This window comes from Spodoptera frugiperda, chromosome 3 (genome assembly GCF_023101765.2).
Source record: "Spodoptera frugiperda isolate SF20-4 chromosome 3, AGI-APGP_CSIRO_Sfru_2.0, whole genome shotgun sequence".
Taxonomy (NCBI): domain Eukaryota; kingdom Metazoa; phylum Arthropoda; class Insecta; order Lepidoptera; family Noctuidae; genus Spodoptera; species Spodoptera frugiperda.
Window position 1 is genome coordinate 2,853,437 of NC_064214.1, and position 21,039 is coordinate 2,874,475.

The 21,039-nt window shown below is 36.5% G+C and overlaps 1 protein-coding gene across 1 annotated transcript in view; it reads left to right on the plus strand.

Moving 5' to 3' along the window:
• Positions 1-19,432, plus strand: part of LOC118274227 (uncharacterized) — a 41,064-nt gene extending 21,632 nt beyond the window's left edge. Inside the window, exon 3 of the mRNA XM_035591657.2 lies at positions 19,220-19,432. Within this exon, the coding sequence (XP_035447550.1) occupies positions 19,220-19,353 (134 nt within the window). The 3' untranslated portion in view covers positions 19,354-19,432. The remainder of the gene's footprint in view (positions 1-19,219) is intronic.
• The last annotated feature ends 1,607 nt before the right edge of the window (positions 19,433-21,039 follow it).

Below are 21,039 nucleotides of genomic sequence, written 5' to 3' on the forward strand. Positions count from 1 at the left end.
AAAGGCGCCTTTTTGGGGAGAAAGACTAGGGAGTGTGGGATTTTTACCTCACTAAAACCACTCCGGTGGCCACCCTCAGCACCTATAAGGGGCACCAAGTCCTCTAATTAGACCTGCTCCGGAGCCCCTATGGTGCAACGCCTGTTACGACACATCCCTAGGGAGACATCAGTCTCCCATAAACCTCGCTGTGCAAGTTGCACGGCAGCACAAGACCACTATGCTACCGACTTCCCTTAGGTCGCTAGAGGTACATCCTAAATCTTGTGCTTAAGAGAGGACTTGGTTGCCATAATCCCCATGCTAGGTAGGCAGGCGACTTGGCGATAGTAGACGAAGTTTGATCACCGATAATACATGTAGAAGACCCTGCTATCCGTCTCTCTATAGCTGATCTCAGTTTTAGGATATTCTGGATCCAATATAGGTATTTAGGTAATTCAAAATCATCACAGGTAAACAAAACAATTTCTTTATACCAAACGCGTAAATAAGAATAACAACGCAATCACATTATTCGTTGCCATCAAGATTTGAATTTCGAATCGGTGTTCATTTTTTTTTTCTCAAGCTGTTTTCTCTCCAGCCTGTGTTATCATACTATTTGCATATTCAACGATAGCCATCTTTGTTTATGGCTCATAATTTAAGACTGGCTGGTTCTATTATAATGAAATAAAGAGAACTCATGTATGAAGGTGATATTCTAATATATTTTTCTTGAAATACGTAGTTAAGTTAAAGGTACGCATCCACAGGCCCGCATCGTACGCATCGCACGCAACAGATTTTAGTTTGTCTTGTATAGAAACTCATACAACTGCGTCCACTGATCCGCATTCTAGCACATCATCAGCAATGTCTACATGCGATGCGTACTGATGACGTCATACGGAATGCGTACGACGGTTTCTGGACGCTTACCTTAATGAAGTAATAATTTCTACCTACAGAATGTTTTTCACATTTCGGATGGATATTACTAAAAGATCTCTCTAGCGTCTATTTTTTATAAATCCTTGTGAATATTCTCGCCTTTTATTTATTAAATTCTTGGTCAGCCAGTCAATTAGCCAGGTTTAATGAATGGAATGAACACAGTTAATTAACTTCTCTCTATTCAAGAGAGCTTGTTAAAAGAAATACTTTGATTTTTACTTTTTTTTAACTCAACTGCAAGGTTGGCGCGGTAGCTGGGTAATCGGCTGCCGCGTATCGTATAGCGGGTTCTTTGTGTGATTCACAAATTCTTGTTTCGGGTCTGGGTGTCATGTGTATGTGAACTTGTATGTTTGTAAACGCACCCACAACACAGGAGAAAATCCTAGTATCATCACCATCATCATCAGCCGAGAGACGTCCACTGCTGAGCAACGGTTTTAACAAAGAGAAAGAAGCAACGCAACCTCACGCCTTTTATCCCCGAAGGGGTAGGCAGAGGTGCACAAACGGTTTTTTTAAAGAGAAAAGAAAGACATTCCTGTCATCTTTTTTTAACGGAGTCCAGTAAGAAGCGAAGAAACGTGAAAGAAATACTATAGACACTCGTATCTTTACGTCATATTTATACCATTCGTATTAACGACGAAGGATAAATTAATTTCCCCCATTCATTCGACTGGAATTCAATTATTATCTTCACATGAGGTTTGTAGGTTTAATTAATTTTGGAGGTCTTCTATTTTCGTTAAAGGTATCGACCGTGTTGGTGTTGTGTACCTGTAGCTTATATTTTCTGTAGCGGTAGGTGAAGCTATATTTTACTGAATTTACGCCAAATATATGCGTTATTTTGTACTGCAGTCCATGACAGGTCTGGAGCTGCGGACTACCTAGCGGGTTACCGGGGCTGCGGCTCTCTTTTCCGAGCTGGAGCTATTCCTGACTGAAAACCACCCCGTTCGTAGGGACGGACAGTCAAAGAAGCAGTCCATCTCACCTCACCCAAGGCGGGAAAGTAATTGAATGACCCCCTCTTAAAAACCTTTTCTTTTATATTAAATTGGATCAGTATATCAGAGAGCGCAGTCGCACAAGGTCAAAATTACGGACTTCATAAAAAAAAATTAAACTGATAATCGAATTCAGACTCTTGTATTCAACACAACACTTGGCGTAATTAACCTCTAAACTAGGCACTGAAGCTTATAATTGACTTGTAGAATAATTTATTACATGTCACAATTTACTTCGCAAAACATCAAGTTGTTTTTGCTATTCCATGAAGTATGACAACGCAGTTTCGTGGTATAAATTGAATTATGAAAATTACCCTTATTGCTTTCTAAATAAGACTCAAGGTCAAACTGTTACCATAAGTTTATCGTACTAACCTATGTAGGAAATTATGGCGTGTGGCGGAAAATTGATTTAAGTTGAATGACAACATACAAATTTTAACATACCAGTTTAGACTGCACGGTTGGCATGGTGGCTAGGCAACTGGCTGCCATGTAACGTGTAGCGGGTTCGATTCCCGCGCAACGGAACTCTTTGTGTAATCCATAAATTAATATATCGTGGGTGCGTTTACACACTTACAAGTTCCGGGTCTGAGTGTAGTGTGGATATGAACTTCTAAGTTTGTAAACGCACCCACGACACAGGAGAAAATCCTAGAGCTGGACGATGTTTAAAAATAAAACAAGAAAATATGTAGGTATGTAAAATATAAAGGATCGTCTAAAGGTTTACTAGACAAGAAGTTTCTTTATTTAACAAAAACCTTAAGCTCAATTACTTCCAGATCGCTCTAGTCTAGTTTAGAATGACAAGGCACATTTTAGATCCGAATTAGGACTACACTTACTTTAAAAATGTTGACAACGCAAATCCCTCCTATCGAAAGGGAATAAAGAAACTTAATTTTCAAAAGATTCTCAGTAATCTAGAATTCCCAACTCAGCACTCACAGCTGTTACAATTCAATCAACTAGAGACATTTTGTGAGAAATCCACTTTAATAGGAATGATGACGGGGTACGAAAATTAAAAATCTATCTAGTACGTCAGTTGGTAATTAAAAAAGTATTAGACACGTATTTTTTATTTTGTCATATATCTAAATTTAGGAGTGGGGGCAAATACGTCATTTCTATGTATAAAATGTACCTAGAAGTGTTGTCACGTGATATTTCAAATCGATATAACTTTGAAAGTATTTGTTTCTGTAACAAAATAAAAAATACGTGTCTAATATTTTAAAATAATCTACAAGACGGGCATTAAAATATAGAAAATTGTCAGAAGGTACACCTTTTTGTCAGCCTCTTCAATAAATCGCAATCAACGTTTTCGACAAGTCTAAAGATACTAATAGGATAGCCCGAAGCATTCAAATTATGCATTGAATTCGGGCGAAACGAGACGGTTGGGTCCAAATCGATATTTCGTCACCGTTGTCGCTTCGTGAAGGGAGGGAAGCCTAGGTATGAACACTTTGTGATGTCGAGAACTGAGAATATTACCCCTAGACACGATAGGGTTGAAACTAGGGTTGTAGCAGGTCGAATATGATACCTGTTATATTTTGTCACTGTTCCGTAAAAATAACAGTTCTCTTCAATATCTTCTCTCTCTTTCTTTGAAAATTTTCTCAATAGAGAAAACATTATGAATAGAGAAAAATTTTAATAGGTACCTACCTAACAAAATACTGTTAGGTTTTAAATAACAGGTAGCAAATGTCGTTTAGCTGTTATTTAATAACTAACAGTATTCTGTTAGCCAGTTATTTTTATCTGTTAACTCCGATAACAGATCATGATTTAACAGGCTAGTATTTTATCCTTGTCTGTAATTTGAAATGTGATTGTGATTTGGGCGTAGCATTTGAGACTGAGTGAGCGAAGACTGTTATTTTGAAGAACAGTTCATTAACTGTTATCTGCGTGATATCTGTTACTTATACCTGTGATAATATATAGATCTCGCGTCTAATAGGGTTGCTACTGTAACAACTGCGTAGGTATGCTATCCTTTTTGCTTTCTTTGCTAAATCGAAAATGAACGTTCGATAATGCGACGGAGGGTGTGTGCTTGTCATGTCGGCTTTTTTGCTTACATTTTATATGTAAACCGTTTCTATAGGTATGTGATATTGTATGTATGTATTTGATATAGTTGACTTGGGTTTGACAGTTTATTTTGTATGTAGATATTAATGCAAAGATTTTTCTTTAGAAGAAATAATTTGGCACCCTCTTGCAACATTATTTATTTGTTGAAAAACACGAAAATTACTGAACCGATTTAGATGACATTTCACCATATAGGGATGAATAGAGTTATGGGGAGAGAGATGCTTTGGCAGAAATGTATAGACCGGAGTGATACCACGGCCTTACAGAAAACCGACGTGAAACGACGTTATTTATACAAAAAACCACAACGCAAGTTGTGGTTTTTTGTATAAATAAGGTTAGCGGAGGCCCAATTCCCAATCCCGATACCCCGACAATCCTTAAATTCCTAACCTGGTGTTTCGAGTATCCATAGGCAGCAGCAATTGCTTACCATTAGGTATTGCGTCTACTCGTATACCGGCTTATACTAATACCTACTTTAAAAAATATGGTGTATTAAACTTATACATACTTAATTTTATTTTACTAACATGGACTATAATAGACTACTTACATAGTTGTACTACAATTAAAAAACAAAAGGACATCATTGTCTTTGATATAATAACATCCTATCCAACTCAGTCAGTAACTCTGTTTGAAGATTTTCATTGTTGGCAGATATCAGTACCCTTAGTACGAATTTGCTTTGGAAACCACAATTCTCCATTATTCAAAGGTTAGCCGTCAACTACCCTTAGTACGAGTTTGTTTTACGTTGAAAGTAATCGAAACGCTGTCGACAGCGTCGTTCGGCGCCCTGATTGGTTGGTTTATTCGCGCCGGCCAATCAGAGCGTCGAACGCGCTCTCATTTCGATTACTTTAAACGTAAAATAAACTCGTACTAAGGGTACAGTTGACGGCTAACCTTTGAATAATAGAGAAATGTGGTTTCCAGTCAAGATGGGAACATAATTACATTGAAACGTAATCAAATAGAAATTGTAACGAGGTTGATGTCACTGGCTTAGAGAATATTGCTATTTTTGTTTTAACTGCTTAGGTATTTTTTTAAATAAAATTTAAATGTCTGTTTGTCATATTACAAAAAGCGCTTTTTACTACATGCATATTATTGTGAATATACATACGATACACACAAAAATATTTTTTTACAATTTTTATTTGTCTGTCTTATTGTTTTGGCTAATCTCTGGATTGGCTGGACCGATTTTATTGGTAGGTAGCTCATGTACTAATGAGTAACTTAGGCAAATTTAATTTTTAGAAAAAATCATATACCCCGATTTCTGTCAGTAGTCATTATTCTACGCGGACTAAGTCGCGGGCAACAGCTAGTATTAACTATATTTCACACTTCATAACTTTTATTCACCATTGATAGGCCCAATTTTGTTACGTTATGGTCATCTAAAATAAATAGGATACGATTACAAACACCGTGCTGTTATTTACTAAGAAAATACAACCATTAAGAAAACTCTTTAAATACACTTAAAATAGGAATTCTTCTTTCTAGATTATAATATTTTCTGTACATAGCCAAGGTATAAGTAATAACTAGTAGTAGTAGTAGTAGGTACATGGCTTCATTTAGTAACCTGTTATGTATATCGTTACGATATTAATTACGCTCCGCTCTGATTGGCGTAAATCTGATCCGATAATAATATCATCGACAGCGACGAGAAAATACTCACACATAATATAACGTAGGTAAATTATATCATACATTTTTCGCGCAGTTTTACCCAACTCTGCTCGACTCCTGTTGCTTGAAGTGTGACGTTTTATAGACTTTCTCGATATTTTTTAACGTTGATAAGTCTACGTTTGACCACCAACCTGCTTACTGCCAGCACAGCGAAGCGAAGATGTGGCCGAAGATGAGCTATCCAACTTAAAAATAATTATTCAAATCGGAATAGTAGTTTAGGAGATTGACGCGTTCAAACAAACAAACTATTCAGCTTTATATATCATAGTATTGGTACCTACCAATAATATAATATATAGAATAAACATGATAAAATCAGAGTGTAGGACCACATAAACAAAGTAGGTAATAGTGATAGGGCTCCCCAACTTAGTAAGAATTATAAAAGGTTGGGCACAACTGTTTTACAGCAACCTTTCATACCTAGTACTTGAGTAAGTATTTAACAAAAACTTTTCTCATTATGTACTTTAAACGCGGTGTACCACTTTGGGGAGGCGTGATAATCGTTGTGTGTCACTTGTAATGTGGTAGACTTAAGTATGAGGTAACTTTACTTAGTTATTATGAGTTTTGCTAGATTTTATAATGATTCAACACTTATTCTTTTCTTTTTAAAAACTTTGCCCCATATTAGGATTTTCTCCTGTATCGTAAGTGCGTTTACAAACATACAAGTTCACATACACATGACACCCATACCTGGAATAACAATTGTGGATCACACAAAAAGTTACTCCGTGCGGGAATGAACCCGTTACAGGGTACGTCGCAGCCGATTGCCCAGTAACCGCGCCAACCGTACAGTGAACTTTGAACACAGTATATGTTAACGATATAATACATATACAATATAGTGTATTGTGAAACATAATTTAATAAAGAAAGATAATAATGCACTAACTAAAGTACGGTGCTTGATGTAAGATTATATGATACTACACACACAATTTCATACCTAAACTCAAAAGACATAAAGTTAAAAATTCAACAAGCGTCATAGAGCCACGCTATGCTAAAGAAAAAGAAAGAAGTAACAAACTTTAAACAGTCCCGATTCCTTCACTATTCCGTTACAAAGCCCACACGCCACAAAGTTAACTAAAAAAAGAAAAATAAAAAAATTCAGTTCGTTCAAAGAACTCGCAACATGTTTTCCAAAGCATTTCAACTCGAACCACATTTTCAAAGAAAGAACGGAAACAAATGACTGACGTCTGAGTCTTGATACTTGATACTTTATGCTTTGACTTTGAGCGGTACTGATTCAAGTGTTTTGTAAAACATAAGTCAGTCAGTCAGTTTGTAATAAAATTTTACTTATTACAGTGTCATTATGTAATGTTTTTTTTTAATAAACGTTGCCCCACATTAGGATTTTCTCCTGTGTCGTGGGTGCGTTTATAAACATACAAGTTCACATACACATGACACCCAGATCCGAAACAACAATTTATGGATCTCAGAAAGAGTTGTTCCGTGCGGGAATCGAACCCGCTACCAGTTGCGCGGCAGCCAGTTGCCCAGCCACCGCACCAACCGTGCAGTCGATAATTGAATTCTGTATTAATGAGATGTTTCCACTCAGATTTGAAAATAAATGAAAGAAGTACCTTTAAAAGAGGAATACATCAGTCAGTTTCGTGAAGTATGCAAAAGAGGCAAATAAATTAGGAAGGTACTCAAAGTCGGCAAGGATACGTTAAGATATTGATCGATGTAAAAGAAATGTACCTAAAACGTGAAAGTCTACGTTGGCTTTAACATAAATAAGATGTAAAGAAAATAGGTTGTGTGAGAGGCATTCAGCAATGGACGTTTTCTGACTGAGTAGGTAATTGATAATGTCGGTACTAGTGATACGTGCTAAAATAAATCTTACTTTAATATTATATAAGTAAATGCGAAAGTTTATGTTTGTTTGGTTGTCTGTTTGTTATTCCTTCACTGATCGGAATTCTGAGATTAAAATTGGAATAAGGGTAGATGATGGTCTCAAATAACACATTTTTTTTTTTTGAGATGGGAAAATCATCCAATGACTTTTCTCGCCTTGGGCGAGGCGAGAGGGAGTGTCAGACTCTTACTGACTAAAAACCACCCCGTTCCTTCTCCTGCCTTTCGAGCCGGAGCCCCGGTAAACCCGCTAGGTTGTCCGCAGCTCCGGATTAGGCATCAGCCCTACTGGGCCCCATCTGTGGTGGTCTGATGGCTCTTTGAGGCTTAAATAACACATAGGCCACTTTTTAGCTCACGGAAACGTGGGCGAATCCGTTGGCAGAAGCTACTGTGTAATCAATGATATATTTGCTACGTACATTTACTAAGGACGTCAAATAATGTACCAATTACTTTGAGTCGCAATAAATATGCTTTACCATTATTTATTGCGTCTGGATCGAAGAACGCAGTATTGGACACCTTTATGGAAGCTTTCAAACTCAAATAGCAGCACAGACAAATCAATACGTAAAGATATTTTTAGATCGAACCCTTTATCATTAAACTTAAGTACAGTACCTACCTTCAAATTCAAACTGGTACGTAGGTTTGTAATATACTAATTGTTTACGAGATCATCTAAATGAATGATTATTGCCTCATAAAAAGCATAATGGTATGCTTATATTCCATTTTATATCAGGCTTGGAATCTTCCGAAATTCGTTCAAATTCTCAAAGGATCTTCTTAATATTCAGTTGGGGATTCCTACACACGTACGCTTATTACTTTTGTTATGTCCATAATATTCTTTCGCATAGACAGTTCCTTAGAATTATCTTGGTTTTATCCATATTTGCTTGGCACGCATAACCTAAACCTAAAGGCTAAACAAAATTATTTATTTAAAACCTTTATAGATATCTAATATTAAGTTATTTACCATTAAGTGTGACCATTAAGTTATATTTTTTATATGACCCTATGAACATATTTAAATGCAATCTTTAATTACCCCACCAACCGAGCGACGACAAAAGCTCTTTAATAGAGGAGCCCTATAGTCTAAAAGACATAACATGTTTTAACGGCACCGCTCCAGCTCAGCAATAAACTTGTCATAGAACATTAAATCTTATGTTGTTCGTAGGATAGATATATTTCATAACATTAATACTAAAAGGCTGCAAGCGAGCGGTCCCCGCGCTGACAGCGCGCTTACATCATTATGCCATGGGGAGATCTTTGAGGAGTTGACATCGCAGGCATGCTGATAGCTAGATACTATGTTAGGTGATCCGTCGGATAATTTGCCTCCAATTCCATAAAAAAAAGTTTTGTCCCCAAAGCAGACAACGCTGTGCCGCTGTCGCGCTGCCGTGCCGTTTATGTGAGAGATAGATTGTCATAGGCCTGATAATGTGTGTGGTTTCAATTTTATATTAAGAAAGGAATAATATAAGTATTTTACATAATACAGATCACATTACACGTTTGAGGAGACACAAATTACATTCGAGGCTCGTGATACGACGTATTATTACAGGTTGATATGCGTAGCGTATTATGTCAGGCTTCGTATTATTCGGGGCGAGCGTATTATTTATTTATACTTATAGTATTATTTACTTTGAGAACGTGTTATTATTGTAACGTTTGGGATGTTCTTTCTTAAGTTTGTTGGTTCTAGTTCTTTTAAGTGGTTGTGAGTTTAGACTCTGGTTCTATCGTGGATTGGGTAAGAGGCAGATTATCTACTAATGTTTTTGAATATGTCCGAACTTATTGAAATTTTAGAAAAGAAAACCGCCTCACTTATATTATTACAAGCGTTATTGTGAGAAAAAGATTTGTATGGGAATAATAAGGATGAATTTCAAGAAAACGACGACAAAATTCCCTTGTCAAGTTGCGAAGCTTGAAATACCATAAACCGTTGATGAAATCTATAAGACGCAAATACAATACGGTAATAATAACGTAAAACGTGAGTAAAACTTGTAATAACTTTAATGTCAAAGTAAATAATACATATCCAAAGGAATCTCCCGTTCCACGTTACTACGAATTAAACTCTAATTGCTCGTTGTTAAAGTATAATTCACATACGCATAACTTGGCAATTAACTACAATAGCCGACTGAATAATTAATTCTGCATCAAAGAAAGCATTTACCTTACTTGGATGTAAATAACAGGCTGTGTGGCTGTGTGTAATGTATGCAAATCACATAATAGGTCAAGGAAACTCGTCGCATGAATGTATCATCGATTATTCTGCTTGTTACCCATGTATGTACTAGTAAATATTTCCCGATCGATTTTCATCACGGTTGTCAGTCTGTCTAACTAGACTAACCCAGTACGCAGGAGATATTATAGTACAGAGGTGTGTGCGCATACACACAGGTGCACTTTCTGTTTCCTCACTCTCTGAATCCGATGGGATGGCAGACTGAAATGATCGGATAGAGATCAGGCACAGGACCAACGGTTTTACGTGCTTTCCGAGGCTCGGGGGTGACACACCACTGAACTTCCTGATAATGATCATTTTACTAAGAAAGTCCCAATCACCCAACAACTGCGCCAACCGTGCCGTATACTATTATAGTGCGTATGAATGTAATACTATGGATAAAGTGTATAAGTGGCCACTCCTGATGCACTGCTCAATGCGGGTTTGCGATTTCAAACTTATAATTAGAAACTGTAATCCCAGTTTTCCTCACGATGTTTTCTTTCACTTTTCGCCAGTTGCGTCTTAATCTTAGAAAGTACATATAACTCGGAAGAAGTCACGTAAGCCCGCGCCCTTATGCATGAGAATCAGGTTTTTCAAGCCTCCGGGACACCACAACAATTTACTACAACAAATCTCCTACTTTTACTCTCAATACTTAACACAATACAGAATACAGGTGTATTTACCTCTAAAGCCCACAACAAAGATTTACAACTTGATGACATTGTTTTACAATGCGTGCGAACACAACTACGTTGATTTACTAGGTCTTGCAAACAATGAGTCACTGATAACCTTCCTAGACTTAAGCGACGGATTTAGAACTGTTTTATGACGTCATAAATTACCTACTGAAAGCAGAAATGGTTCTATTATACGTAGGTTTAATGGAAACTAGACTTTAGATCTGCGGCTTAGCTTGAGTGGAATCTAGATTTCTGTCGAGTAGGTTTTGTTCTGATCATACGTAGTAGTATCCTCGTAGGAATACTAGGAATATTGGGATGAAAAGTAGGCTAAGTAATTTCGTAAAAAGTCAGCTTCTAATGGTGAAATTATTTTCCAACTGCTCTGGGAGTTCGGAGTATTTTCAATGTAATGAAATTGATGTCTTAAGTCTTTATAAATACATATCTACATGAAGATTTTCGTTTTCTTACTAAATTTTAGTAAGTATGAAGTAAAGAAAGGATTTGTGCCTGGTGTACGGCAGTAGGCTCAACCCCTATTACATGGGACTTGTAACACAAATGGTGCAAGGTGTGTGTACATTTACTGTGGCAATAAGTGCCGTAATGTGCACCTCTGCGTACCCCTTCGGGGATTAAAGGCCTTCCCCTAAGCTAATATTACGTGATTAGATATTAATAATGTGAAAGTTTCGATGTTTATTGTTTCCAAATTATGTTGACTTTACTTAACACTTCATGCTATTACACCTATTGTTCCCCTGAAGGGTTAGACATTAATGCCATTCATTGAGAACCATTCTAGTTTAGCTACTGTAAGTAATAAAATAGTTACGACTCCTAAATCAAGAAACTCAATATAACTTTGCCTGACACTTGGATTAAGGTGCTTTTCTCCCAGATGTGCTATGCTACGTTGCTGTGGATGCGTTTGGCTTGAAAATCATCCAATGACTTCTCCCGCCTTGGGTGAAGCGAGAGGAAGTGTCACACTCTTACTGACTAAAAACCACCCTGTTCCTTCTCCTGCTTCGGTAACCTTTTACGTTGTCCGCAGCTGCGGATATTGTCCACAGTTCCGGAAAACGGAGTCAAGTAAACTATATTTTTGGGAGCGACGTTTTTTAGTGTCACAGTGCACAATCACATTATGGCATCTCCTCTTCGTACTTGCTTCACGATCGATACATTGAGTGAAGTGTCGCTGGGAAATCCCAGCTCGCTTTACTTTATGGAAAAGTGTATAAAAATGTGGAATATTATTTCTCCTTCTGTAAATATTTGCTGATAGCTTTTAATGACCTCCTTTCAAGAAGGCAGTCTTCGAGTTTATTTACATCAGACACCGCCTCCAATCCTCCACGTCGAAAAACTTCTCCCTCTTATTAAAACTTTGAGCGGAGTAAAGTTGTATTTTATGTCCAACTAGCTGTTGCTCACGACTTCGCCCACATAGAATAATAACTTCTGACAGAATTAGGTATTTTTCTAAAATTAAAGTAGCCTAAGTTACTCTTTAGTACATCAGCTATCTACCAATAAAAGTCCCGTCAAAATCGGTCCAGCCATTTCAGAGATTAGCTGGAACAAACAGGCAGACAGACAAAAATACTCGTAGTAAAAATGTGATTTGATGTATCGTATGTAAATTAATATGCATGTAGTAAAAAGCAGTTATTTCAGTGTTACAAACAGACATTCCAATTTTATTTATCAGTCTTCATTAAGTTAGTATCAGATTATAAAGATACCGTGGAACGTTTACTTTATATTTCTTTTACCGACTTTGTTAGAGTTTTAAAATCTTTAAGATTAGAAAGCACTTGCTCTCATTTTAGGCTTTCGTTAGCGTTGCTCGGCAAAATCTAGTCTGATTGCTAGATTTCATAAATCTATTAGTTGCCTTTTTAATATAAGCGCCTAAATTCGTGAGTAACATATTTCTTTTCGACTTTTAGATTTTAGAACGTTGCTGCACATAGTATTTTCTCTTGTGTCGTGGGTATATTTACAGACATACAACTTCACATACACATGACATCCAGACCCGAAACAACAATTTGTGGATCCCACAAAGAGTGTGTGTGCGGGAATAGAACCCGTAACACGTTGCGTGGCAGCCGTTTGCCCGCCACCACTACAGCCGTGCAGGCAGGCAAATCATTATTTTTGTGTTGGATAGTCAATTTATGGAGGAAGGCTATAAGCTATAAAAGATCACGTTCAATGGGAGCTGAGCAGAGCGGGTGAAACCGGGCGGGAGTCGACAGATAAATGTAATCCTTACGAGAGAAGCGGTTCTCTATACAGATTATAGCAAACCTCATCTTAAGGGGGAGTCCATTGTTCAGCAGTGGATACCTATTTCTACCTCTTCTATGTACAGAGTATGATATTGTAAAATGTACTCTATTAACACTGCAATATAATTGTTTTTGATTTGCACTATTGTTTGCGATATTGATTTGGTAGAACAATTCGCTTTTATCAATTTTCGCATGAACGCGTTCCTCTTTGTTGTAAATTCAATGCAGTGCTCGTTCTACACAGTCCTGTGCATTGAATGTTTATTGAAGGTCATTGGAGTTAATTACGTTCTGTTTTTAAATGGAATTTTCTTGTTATTTATAAGGTTGAAAGACATTTTCAATTAAATGTTTGTGAAAATGCATACAAATGCATTAGTGAAATTTGTACTGCTATAAGGTTTGTACCTATTTTTTGTAAATTACACTAATGCGTGAGATGATTTTGATGAAACTTTGTATACTAACAGGGTATGAGCTGACTCGGTTGAGGTTGAAAATATACTTTTTATCTCCCGGGACCGCGGACGAAGCCGCTGGCAGAAGCTAATGGGAAATACAGATTTATTTCATCCATTTCATAGATCATATATGAAATACATATATTAGACAATTGTTGTTTAAGAACCAAAATCTAGACAAAATAAGCTAAAGTTATGAGTAGATAGTTTTTATTAGAGATTGTAGCAAACCCTCTCACTTAGAGGATATCGACATACTGTACAGGTTATTGATCTTTGATATAAAGATTCAATCAACATCTCTCACAATAACTCATCTCCACGACTAATACCAGGCTACACCTAAATATCTCATTAACCAAAATCGCAACACAAACTCCACAACATTACTCATCCCAGTTTAAACTACGTACGAGTAGCGAACTGTATTCGTGACTCGGAACCTAGCAAAGGCTTACAAACTTTACGAATTTGAATAATAAACAGACGTGTTAGGGAACTTTGTCCATTTCAGTACAAAATGTTCGCATACATACATATTAAATAAACGAGTGTCTTCCTGTGTACGGTTAGAGAAACTACATTCTATACAGCGTGTAACAAAATACCCATAGACGTAGCCAGGTTTTAGTATCGGGAGGGTTCAAGAAAGTAAAACGAACAAAACTTCCTTCATTCATGAGAAAAAAAATCTATTTACATATGTAATCTAAATATATAAAACTCAAAGGTGACTGACTGACTGACATAGTGATCTATCAACGCACAGCTGAAACCACTGGACGGATCGTGCTGAAATTTGGCATGCAGGTAGATCTTATGTCGTAGGCATATCCGCTACGAAAGGATTTTCATCCAATCTTCCAAGGGGATGAAATAGGGGATAAAAGTTTGTATGAAACTTGGTAAATTTTTAACCGAGGCTGAGATTTTGCATGCATAAAGCTACTAGGCGTAGCACCTAATGACAGATTAGTAAAGAATATTGTGTACAAAGAAGTTTTGTAGGCCCTAATTTTTTACACACGCTAAACAAAAGTAAAGCCGCAAAAACCATACCTAATTAATAATAATACTTCTTAACGCGAGCGAAGCCGCGGGCAAAAGCTAGTATGTAATAAACATATTCATAGGTAGTCATAGAGACCTTTGCCAAACAGGGGATGTACTATGCTAACTAGAAAAATAACGCTCTGTAATGTATAGGTACGCATTTTTCGGGTGGTGTTCTCTTGTTCCCTTGCTCCCTTGCTAAGCCTATGAAAATACCCATATACATCAAGACGCACTGAAGGATACAGGATAAATAGAATCTCTACACAAAGTTTCAGCTCAAAATAAGTTTCAAAAAAAAAAATGGTACCAAATATTTGGTGTCGCATAGTTCTTGATTTTAAATCATACGAACGTATCACAACACTACAGTGTTTACTCGCTAATATGACGAAACATTTCTTCTGTAAATCTGATCGCCTAGTACCTGTATTGATACTACCTAATATTGATGTTCGGTTTCTGGAATTTTATGTATTGGAAAAATTCATAACTTCGTTCCATGTAAACATGAGTTTAAAATTAAAAAACCCTTCCCGTATCGTTTGTTATGTTGTCTAGGAACCGTGCACTTGATATGTATACCCCCTTTTTGTTACAACCTGTATATTCTCTTGAGTGAAATGTAAATGGTGTAGTCGGCCATGTTTTATTTATTCATTTATTTTAAACGCGTTCTGTCTTGGCTTTAGTTTTTACCCTGCGTGTTGGTTTGTACTTTTCATGAGTGTTACAGGAACGTGGTTTTACTCGTGTTATTAAAGATCAGCAGGGCTTACTCTTGAATCCAATTCCGATTGATCGACATTGATATTGGACATTGGTATATTGAATGAATCAAATGGTATTGAGTTTTGCTTTATATTCCATACTCTAAATGTTATTTTAATAACTTCGGTTGGAGTTGTATAGTTCTTGACATTAAATGATTATGGAGATTTTATTGGATTGAAATTGCAAAAAAGTAGTGCCTTGTTCACTTCAACTTGTACACTAGATTATCTGGATAAAACCAGTTTTTCAACAATGTGGAACTAGTAAATTACCTACTTGCGAGTATATTGTTTTAATTAAGTGTTTTGGATTTCATCTGAAAATCTGTTTCTTTATATATTTTCTCTAAGTAATTTTAGCCGACACTTAGAAACTTTAACGAAAAGAACTCGATTTATCATTCAGGGTTACTTTAAGCCTAAGATCGGATTATAATTTGACTAAAATAACTGAGTACGCCTCTTTTATTTACTATTCAAGTAAAGTAGGATTTGGGATAAAAGTTTTTATACCGATTATAGAAACGACCCCAAGTCGTAAAAGGTTATCCACGTACTGGCTGTATCGAGAAAGCCTAAGAATAGAATATAATAGATATATACAGGCCAACACATAAGTATATTAAACTTTTTCTACCAGACCTTTTTTGTAAATAAAATGTTGACCACATTGGGTTTTCTATGGTTGTATATTCCCGATAGTAATAATCCCTTTGTATTGTTTGGAGTAATAGTGGAACATTTGTATTTATTTTCTTATTTGTATTTGTAAGAAATGTACGTAAATAGATGTCGTATAAGCTTGGGCAGGTAAGATAGCGCTGCTACCCGGTCTTTCTTAAACGTGTAGTATCTTACTGCCAATTTCAATCATCATCATCATCATCATCTTCATATCAGCTACGAGACGTCCACTGCTGAACATAGGAACAACATATCCCCCAATTACTTCCAGATAGACCGGTTGGAAACAACCTGCATTCAGCGGTAATTATAATAACCGATCTAACTCAAAATCTTCATTTTTGACAGAAACTCCCTAGAGCATTTTGGCATACAGCATATAACCGATCTCAATGATCGGTTATTGAAATCGGTAGTCAGTCGGCTCTTCCGACTCACACTGTTGTCTCGGGAAGATTAGGTGTGGTAAAAAATATGATAGGTAGATACACTACGGTAACTACATGCTACGTCATGAAAAACAGAAACATGAAAGAAAAGGCATTCAAATAAATAAATGACCAAACTCACTATCACATTTTGTAACTCATTTACTTACGGAAACCATGTTCCTACGTTGGCATGACATAAAGGGCGATATCACTCATGTTCCTATACGGTATACACCGAAATAATGAGAATCTTAATTAAGCTGAAATTTCATAATCTCTCTTCTCTTTGTAGAGATTTACTTCAAACAGAATGTGATGACGTCATGTGACAGGCGTGTTACAAGCCATCGCTCTTGCTTATGCAGCTTGTTTGTAGATTTAACCACAGGTATAGTAGGTAACTGTCTTATAAGATGTAGGTAAATAGTATGTTAGTAGATAGGTACCTAAATGCTATAAATCAGGAAGGAGGAAAATTGATTTTCTTCCTAGATAGTAAAAAAAAACATATCAACCGCAAAAAAAATGTTTTAAACGTAAATCGGATCTTTTACACATTGCACGACAGCCGGTTGCTCAGCCACTACCACTGATTTGGGAAGTCGGTTAAATACAAATCGTTCAAAGTACTGCTGAGTCTTTATCGAAAATTTCTCAGTAGTAACACGTAGTCTGGAAATGCGCCCAACATTTTTTACTGTGGCATTTTATGCCGTAATGTGCATCAACCTACCCCTTTATGCTGTAAAATATGGGATAAAAGGCGTGACCATTTATCAAGGAGGTTTTACAACGATCATTTAGAATCTAAACCACACATTACGTGAAAGTTTACTAAGTCCATAATCTTATAGTTCTGCTCACATATATTATGACGTCATATGTCACGGCTCGTATTTCAACCGCAGTGCAAACAAAGCCTGTTTGATTAAGGCTCGGATGTTTGCTATCTACTAACTTGAAGCTATAGCAAACACTACTGAGAAAATTGATTGTCTGTATGTCTTATGTGATAATAGTATTTCATTTGTTCCCTGAAGCGGGTTATGTTGTTCAGTATCCTTAGTACGAGTGTGTTTGACGTTTAAAGTAAAGAAATGAGGGCGCGTTCGGCGTTCTGATTGGCTGGCTCGAATAAATCAACCAATCAGAGTTAGAACGCTGTAATTATCGTATTTTAGGCATTTCAATATTTTATAGTGCTGATAGCTTTGTATCCTTGTTTTCATTCGTTTTTTATTTTAAACCAAATCTCTATTTACTCTAAAAATCTTCTATGGTAAGAAACTAGCTTCGTTCAGATTTCGACTTTATATTTAAACAAGCAAAGGGTTCATATTTGAAATTAACAGTAAAACTTTAGACAGTTTGTTGAGTACTCGAAGAAGTTGCCGTCATTACAGTTTTCATTAAAGTACTCAATACAACTTATTACTTCAACTTTACTTTCAACCTAAGATCTACTTTGAAACTTGAACCTTGTAGTACTTTATACAATGTTCAAATTGAAGTGGAGGCTAAAGGTAAGCGTCCACAGGCCCGCATCAGACTCATCGTACGCAACGGAATTTAGTTTGCCTTGTATAGAATCAATCCGTTTAATGCGATCCGTCCGATGCGGGCCTGTGTACGCTTACCACAAGCAAGCAAGCCATTTTTATTAAACATGTACGCTTCTACTCTTTTACTAGAAAGTACAAAACGTAGGTATGCTAAAACCTAAATGTTAATAAAACAATGTAGGTAAATAACGGCTTAGATATTATGTGTAATAATAAAGACAAAATCTGCTAGTTTTTATTTAGACACCACTGACAAACGGTGAAGGAAAACATCGTAAGGATATCTGGGATTATAATTTCGTATCACCAACCCGCATTGAGCAAGCGTGGTGATTAATGCTTAAAATTTTCTTCATGTGAGCAGAGGCTTTGGTCAGTAGGTAACTAATAGGTGCTGTGATTCTTATTTATTACTTACGTGATTCCAATGTAGATTAGGGCGGAGTGTTGCACACAATGAACAACACAGTCAGGGTTGAATAGAGTATATTAGAGAACTAGTTTGAGGCACATTAAGCTGTTATATTTCAATTTTTTATGAAAAATATACTAAAATTATATTTGGTACTGACTGATTGATTTTATTACTAAAGATAAACTTTAAAACGCAACATACGCCCTCTACCCAAAGTAGTTTCTCGCGTGTCATTGGTTGATGACGTCACACGTCATGTGCTGTTCGAAACGTCTGCAAACAATGCCTGTTTGATCAACGCCTGGATAATGGCGGCAGTTCTCGTTATTAATGGTTGGTTACATGAATGCAGTTTGCAGTATGTAGTTACAGGAATATCGTGTTTATGTTATGTGTATGTAGGTCCTGTTTGTTTTGTTGGGTGTCTTTAGTTGTTGATTTTACTGGTCGATGAAGTTTTTATAGAGGTATTACATGGTGCATATGGCATTATTTTATCGTTTATCGTGGGTGCGTTTACGAACATACAAGTTACAAAAGACCCGAAACAACAATTTGTGGATCACACAAAGAGTTGCTTCGTGTGGAAATCGAACCCGCTACACGTTGCGCGGCAGCCGGTTGCCCTGCCACCGCGCCAACCGTGCAATCAATATGGCAATATCAACAAGTCAGATATGGCATATCGACGTGGTAAAATAAGTACAATGCAAGCGTTGTTCCACGCCAGTTTTCTATGAGATTCTTGCCTTTGTTTGAGCCGGCCCATTCTTGTTAAACCATGACTCTTCCATATAAAAACTTACCTCCATCTCTTTTGACACACCTATTTAAAGTAATCTCTATTTGTTACAGGTAATTTGAAGAGGCGACTGGGCCGGGCGCGAGGCTTCGTGCTTCGTATGTTCGACGCGCTGTGCAACTGCACACAAACTGCAGCGGCCGCGGCCCGCACCACGGCCCGAAACAACCCCTTCACGAAGCGTTAACCCGATCACATAATGTCACCTGGATTGTGTATTCGTTAATTTCTTTGTCTCAACCTTTGCTTAGAATGTTACCTGCAACCCCAGGTTACTGGTTTGCCTCTTACAATTTTCTATCGACAGCCATAACTTCAAATCAAATCAAATCACTTTAATGCATCCATCCATAGTGTACAGTGTGGTTACAATTTTAATTTCAAAGTGAAAGCCGTTATTTTCTGACGTAACGTCACGACAACGTGATGACTAAATTGCAACTGTTTGGCAGTACCTAATCTGTTAGGTATGGTCCTGCATATTGGGATTATTCCTGATTATTGCCTGGTGGGAGGACTATCTCTTATACAATCTTATTAAACATAACATCCTGTACAAAAAAGCTGCGATACGCGAAGTACCTAACGAAGTTACCATCACCACCTCTATTGGTTCAATACCTTAGTAATGGTTTGAGTAATGACAAAAATTCTCTTGCAGAGACTTAAAGCGATAGTGCTGCCATTCAGTTTCTTATCTTCATGCAAATTAACTCTGCGTCATTTGGATGATTTAGAAACGAAAAATTATACTTCATGTCTACTCAGCCGGTAATAAGGACTGTTCAGAATCTAGAAACTGCCAGCCGATCGATTAATTTCTCTCACAATTTTTAGATACGTACAAATATAAGAACTTTATAATTGTGTAAAGAAATCTGCTCAGACCATTTTCCTCATTTCTAAGCAAAGGTTGAGATATGAATTTCAAAGATTAAAAGGTATATTGATTTTTCTTTCCTTTCATTAATTTTAATTGGGCCTTTGTTTTAACGTTGAGTTTTGATGTTTTCTTTGCTTTTAAGAAGTTGTTCCGTGGGCGGGCTTGGGGCATGCCTCGAGCAATGACAATATTTTGCCCCAAAGAAACAATTCCAGTTGTGTAAACTTTGTTATACAGCATTTTACGAGAGCGAAAGTTCATAATGAGGGATAAAAGAATTACTGAGGTTAGATTTTCTTTTTATTCTTTAAGATTTAGTACTTTATTTCACAAATTGTAATTATATAACACTCAAACTTTGTAGGTTTATTATTATATCGTAGTGTCAATAAGTGTTATAAATACAATATCATAGAATTAAATGTTATTATTATTCTGTTTTCATAATTTCGACAAAATAGTCAACGTATCTTACCTGTGACTCCTTCTATCCGATGTGTAGTTGACCAAAGATGTTTAGCATGTAATTATAATACTTAATCAAAAAAAAAAACAATACCGTGTGTGTTTTCCTTAATAAATTTGAAACCAGAGTTCCAGTGATTCTGTATAATTAATTCTACCTACGTCATTATTTTTGTGTCTGTTCTCAAAATAATGAGATGAAAATATATAATTTTAGGAAGAACCTAAAATAATATCAATATCTAATAAAGAAAACCAAACGTATCATAGTAGTTGTTTTTCAAAAATTCACGATGTAGGAACACTGTTAATTTCTTCAATGGGCAGAGCCAGGATTTGTTACTCTGTAGAATTTAAAAGCAAAACTACAGATGGCAGCACCGAGCCAGTATCGTCGACCAATCAGGAAGACTTAAATTGACAGGTGTAGGTAATGTCAAAAGTATTTTGGCGCCAATATTGTTCGATACATCAGTATTATGTTAAGTAAAATAAACGAACAGACTTTTAAACAAAATGGCGAAA